This window comes from Ursus maritimus, unplaced genomic scaffold (genome assembly GCF_017311325.1).
Source record: "Ursus maritimus isolate PB19 unplaced genomic scaffold, ASM1731132v1 scaffold_16, whole genome shotgun sequence".
Lineage (NCBI taxonomy): Eukaryota > Metazoa > Chordata > Mammalia > Carnivora > Ursidae > Ursus > Ursus maritimus.
Genome location: NW_024424008.1, coordinates 71,074 through 76,659, shown reverse-complemented (window position 1 = coordinate 76,659; position 5,586 = coordinate 71,074). Strand labels below are relative to the sequence as shown.

Genomic DNA, 5,586 nt, shown 5'->3' with positions numbered 1-5,586 from the left:
ACCTTCATCTCCAGATAAGTCACTGGAGGGAGACACTCCCTTTCATTTGATGACCCCAAAGGAGTTTCCTTTTTTTACTTAAAAGACGTGTGGCCTTTTTCTTCTTAGGTTTTTTTCTCATCTTTTAAAAATTGCCATTTTTGTGTCTTTTTCCGCTTGCGGACCTTAGGCCTGGGGATCCAGAATCCTGAAAATTTGAAGGAAAAAAAATTCCCTATCCTCACTGGCTTGGTTATACCCATTATTCCCCTCTCTGTCTAATTCCTACTCATGTTTGAAGGCTGAACAAAGGGATTATCTTTGGCAGGAAGGTTCCTCTGATCATGCCTCTCCCCCTCCCATGCATTAAATGCACACATTAGGCTAACGCTTATCCCAAAACTCTAATAATTGGGTTACTTGTCTATTTTCCACCATAGGCCAGGCATCTGAAAGCAAAAGATGTATCTTTCATCTCTGTATCATGAGCATCTAGCAAATAGCCTTGTACATAGTAGGTAATATAACTAGATGCTTATAAAATGAATGAATAATTGAAGGAAAGAAAAGAAACCATATCTGGAAAGGGTTCTCAATAGCGTATCTGTTAACACCTATCTGAGAAAAGAACCACCTAATATCCAGGTAATGAAGTTGTGGGCCAGGAGAAGGAATCTGAAGGAATTTGGAAAGGATACATTTTGGGTTAAGCATTGTTCTCCCCAGGTTCCATTTTTAAAATGTAAATGGGAGGTGCTTGAGTGGCTCAGTCAGTTGGGCATTCCCTGGTTTCAGCTCAAGTAATGATCTTGGGGTCCTGGAATCAAATCCCATGTCGGGCACCAATCTCAGCACCGATTCTGCTTATCCTTCTCCCTCTGCTTGTGTTCTCTCTCTCTCTCTCTCACTCTCAAATAAATAAGTAAATAAATAAATCTAAAAATAATTTTAATGTGAATGGACCTTGAGAGGAGCAACTGATAAATGAATTTGAGCTATCATTTTTCCTTTGGAAAGGGCTTCAGAGCTTATGAAAGAGCCTAAAGGGCTTGGAAGACTGACAGGCGAGAGTAGGAGAGGGAGAGCTAAGATGCATTCAGTTCCCAGGTTTCCAGGGTTGGCCTCTGATTGTGCTCCATGTCCTAGCAGGCTAGCAAGCTGCCAGGGTGACCTCAACCTCTCCAGTGCCCCCTTCTCGATGCCAGCTATGAGTTCCTGCAACTTCACACATACCACCTTTGTGCTTATTGGTATCCCAGGATTAGAAGAAGCCCATTTTTGGATCGGCTTCCCCCTGCTTTCAATGTATGCTGTGGCAGTGTTTGGAAACTGCATCGTGGTCTTCATCGTAAGGACAGAGCGCAGCCTACACGCACCCATGTACCTCTTTCTCTGCATGCTGGCAGCCATTGACCTGGCCTTGTCCACATCCACCATGCCCAAGATCCTCGCCCTCTTCTGGTTTGATTCCCGAGAGATAACCTTTGATGCCTGCATTACCCAGATGTTTTTTATTCATGCTCTTTCAGCTATTGAGTCTACTATCCTTCTGGCCATGGCCTTTGACCGTTATATAGCCATCTGCCACCCACTGCGCCATGCAGCAGTGCTCAACAATACAGTAACAGCCCAGATTGGCATGGTGGCTGTGGTCCGTGGATCCCTCTTCTTTATCCCACTGCCTCTGCTCATCAAACGTCTGGCCTTCTGCCACTCCAATGTGCTCTCACACTCCTATTGTGTGCACCAGGATATGATGAAGTTGGCCTATGCAGACACGTTGCCCAATGTGATCTATGGTCTTACTGCCATTCTGCTGGTTATGGGCGTGGATGTCCTCTTCATCTCCTTGTCCTATTTTCTAATTATACGAACAGTTCTACAACTTCCTTCCAAGTCAGAGCGGGCCAAGGCTTTTGGAACCTGTGTGTCACACATCGGTGTGGTATTGGCCTTCTACGTTCCTCTCATTGGCCTCTCAGTGGTACACCGTTTTGGAAACAGCCTTGATCCCATTGTGCATGTTCTCATGGGTGATGTTTATCTACTTCTGCCTCCTGTGATCAATCCCATCATCTACGGTGCCAAGACCAAACAGATCAGAACTCGGGTGCTAGCTATGTTCAAGATCAGCTGTGACAAGGACCCTCAGGCTGTGGGGAGCAGGTGATTCTTACCACTCCACTTTCCCTTATCCTTAATGGCTTGACATAATGATTTCTTAATGCCAGCTTAATTCTAGTTGCCTATAAGCGTATCAATGCTTTTCTCTGCTGTGGCCTCCGAATTCTGCCTCTGCTTGGGGTGAAAGTTTGGAGGCTACCATGATTTCCTTCCATAGGCCAAAATATTATTGATATTACTGTTGTACCAAAAATTTAAATTATAAAATTCACCAATGCCCCAACATGTAGTAAAAAAAAAAAAAAAAAAAAAAAAAAAAAAAACCATAAAGAAGAGTGAGAAAAAATAAAACTGGCTTTTTTAACAAGGGAAAAATTATTCTACCTGACTAGTAACCTGAGAAATCATATATTAAAACAATAATTAGGCAGCATTTTTGTGTATTAAATTAGCTGTTTTATTAATAAAAATTCACAATGTTGAAATATAAATTCATGACCATCAAAGGTGATGGTGTAATTGGCATATGTAGCAAAAACTTTTTAAAAGTTACACGCTCTAATGCTATGTTCTCACTTTTGGAAATTTATCCTAACAAAATATTCCTAAGTGCAGAAAGCAGGTTTTTCATAAAATATATTGGTTATACAATTATTTAGAGAACTCATATTAAAATCCTAGGATATAACATATAAAAGTAAGGAACAGTAAACTCAAGTATGGTCCATTTATTTAATGGAATATTATGTGGAATAATCTATATAAAAGGAATATTGTGTGACCTTTAAAGAAACTGCTATAAAATGAAACATGCATATAATGTTAAAAAAATAAACAATAAGGACACATGATTGAAACTAACTTGAAAAGCACCTATGCCTTGAAGGAAATGTGCTCAAATTAATAGTGACTAATTTTTGTTTTTACTTTCTAAATTTCTTTACCATGTGATGTACTTACTCTATGGTGACCAACATGACTAGTAAAAATAAATAAAATATATTTCTTTACTATGGAGGTCTTGTTTAGCTGATGTGCAACTTTCAAAATGAAGAAAATGAAACCGGTAATTTACATAAAACAAAGCTTGTCAGAGACCTCACTGTTGGTTTACTATGCATTATCTGGGAATTTATCTAAACCATACACAATAATGCCAATGAACATGCCTTGAGTGCTTACCATGTTCTAGGGACCATGCTAAATGCTTTAGAGGTTTTATCTGATCTTCACAACAACTTTTTGGAGTAGGTACCATTTTTGTCCCCCATTACAAGTGAGTGAAATGAGGCTTTCATTAACAAGTAACTAAGCCATACAGTTTGTGGGTGCTGTGCCAAGATTTGAAATTGAATTTGATAACCAAATACAGTTACTTAATTTCCATGGTATATTGCTTCCTGTTTAACATCTGCCATTTATTTCCTCAGCCTGTGCAAATCCTGTTTTCTCTCTGCTGTGTGCCTTATAAGACGAATGACTGTATTGTGCTGAGAGATAACCCTGCCCTCAAATCCACATTACTCTTCATGCTTTATAGCCACCTTTCATGTTCAACAGCCTGCTTCTTTCCAGATTAAGGAAGAATGTCTTTGCCTATTTATCTCTTATATCTTCTCAATCGTATCTCCCTTTTTTAAGTATATTCTGTACCTGTCAAATATTTTGATTATCTGGGTTTTAACTTAGGTATAAGAGATAATAAAATTTTATTTTAAATTTTGCTAAGTGTTATGCCTACTGATTTTATACTTGATTTGAAGATACAGGAGTTTCCCTAGTCTACTTTTCCACCCCAGGTACTGTTTGTAACTGTAAAGATGCTGAATGCATCAAGGTGGGATATTCCCATTATATGGCTGAAATCAGATCTCACGAGAAGCTAAAATCTGACTACAATCATTGGGTTCCCTTAATAGCTTCACTGAACAAATCTTGGGTGGTGGACTTGGGTGGATAAACCATGGGGGAGACTCCAACCTGTGGGCTCTTTCTTAGGAGAAGGAAACCTCAGACACTTAACCTCTCCCCTGGAGAAGGGCCTTCCTAGTATATGTATCTGTAAGCTTCCAATTGTGATTCCCTGCTCAAAGGTAGTAAAGGGGCCTCCAAAGTCATGCAGCTAATAGGAAATGAGTGACTTCCCTAAAGAAACAAAGAGATGTCCATGCTCTGTAAAAGTAGAGATTCAGGGTATCAGGACTCAACCCAAATAATGAGGTCAGGAACCTCATTTTATGAGATTGAACCTCATTATGTCTCTCCCTACAACCTCCATCCCCTTCTATCTCCCAGTGCATTACTCAACTTTAAATCATACCCTCCTGCCTACCTCCATATGCCTAAGAGCATGGCCAGATTAACAGTTTCACCACAATAAATAATCACCAAAGAAAAAAGGTAAAATTTTTGTTATCATTATCAATTTTTTATCAAAAACATGTTGAGGAGCAGCTGGGTGGCTCAAATAAGCATCTGACTCTTGGTTTCAGCTCAGGTCATGATCTCAGGGCCATGAGATTGAGGCTCTGTTGGGGTCAGCATTCAGCGCAGAGTCTGCTTAAGATTCTTCCCCCTTCCTTCTCTCTCCCCCTCTACTCCTCCCCCAGCTCACGTTCTAAATAAATAAATAAATAAACAAACTTTTAAAAAAAGAACATGTTGAAATGATAATATTTTGGATATATTTGGTTAAAGAAAATACCCTACAAAAGTACCCAAAGAAGGTGATATTTAATTTCCTGTATTAAGGAAAGGAAAGAGCCCTAGGATGGGATTTATGAGCTCTGAGCTATAGTTCCAATTCTGCCTCTAGGTGAGTGACTTTGTCTAATAAGCATAATCTCTCTGAATTAACTGTATAAAACATGGTGATTAAATTAGATGATCTCTAAATCCCGTTCCATTTTGAATACTATGTGCTCTGAACATTGAGGAGTCTTGAACAATTCCAAAGGGCCTGCAAGGCTGGAACGCTGCAGGGACTCCTGGAAACTGCCTTCTGCCTCACATATGAAAACCAAGCCCCTTCCCTGAGGCCACACCTGCTATTTGCCCAAACATAGATTTATCACCTTGATCTCCTACCCCTGATTCTGCCATTAAGGCTCTTCCAAAACTCAATACTGCTCTCAAAGATGGGGATTTTCCACCCCAGAACATATTCACAAATTCTCTAAAAGGAAGCTCAATCCAACAGAAAGAGCAAACAGTTCTGACTCATCAAGTCAATTCACCCTCTGTGAGGCTTGTTTTCCTCATCTGTTTATTAGGGATGATAACAGTATCTACCCCTCAGGGTTTTGTGAGAATTACGTGCAAAAATCCACACATAAAGCTTAGCACAGAATTTAGTACATAGCATGAACTCAATAAATACTCATTATTACCATGGAGGGGGTAGCGGGTGATAATCCCTACCGCACAGTAACATTGAGAGCATAGAGATCAGAGTTTTCTGCCTGTGGCAAGCTAGCCACAGAT

General features: G+C 39.9%; 1 protein-coding gene across 2 annotated transcripts in view; it reads left to right on the top strand.

The window, feature by feature from the left end:
• LOC103681159 (olfactory receptor 51E2) overlaps positions 1–3,859 on the top strand; it is a 19,792-nt gene extending 15,933 nt beyond the window's left edge. The window contains exon 2 of one of the 2 annotated variants that reach the window (XM_008710689.2): positions 1,239–3,859. In XM_008710689.2, coding sequence (XP_008708911.1) covers positions 1,283–2,149 — 867 coding nt within the window. In that variant the 5' untranslated portion in view covers positions 1,239–1,282 and the 3' untranslated portion in view covers positions 2,150–3,859. Of the gene's footprint in view, positions 1–1,128 lie in introns of both variants that reach the window. The other variant, XM_008710688.2, reaches the window with a different exon arrangement.
• The last annotated feature ends 1,727 nt before the right edge of the window (positions 3,860–5,586 follow it).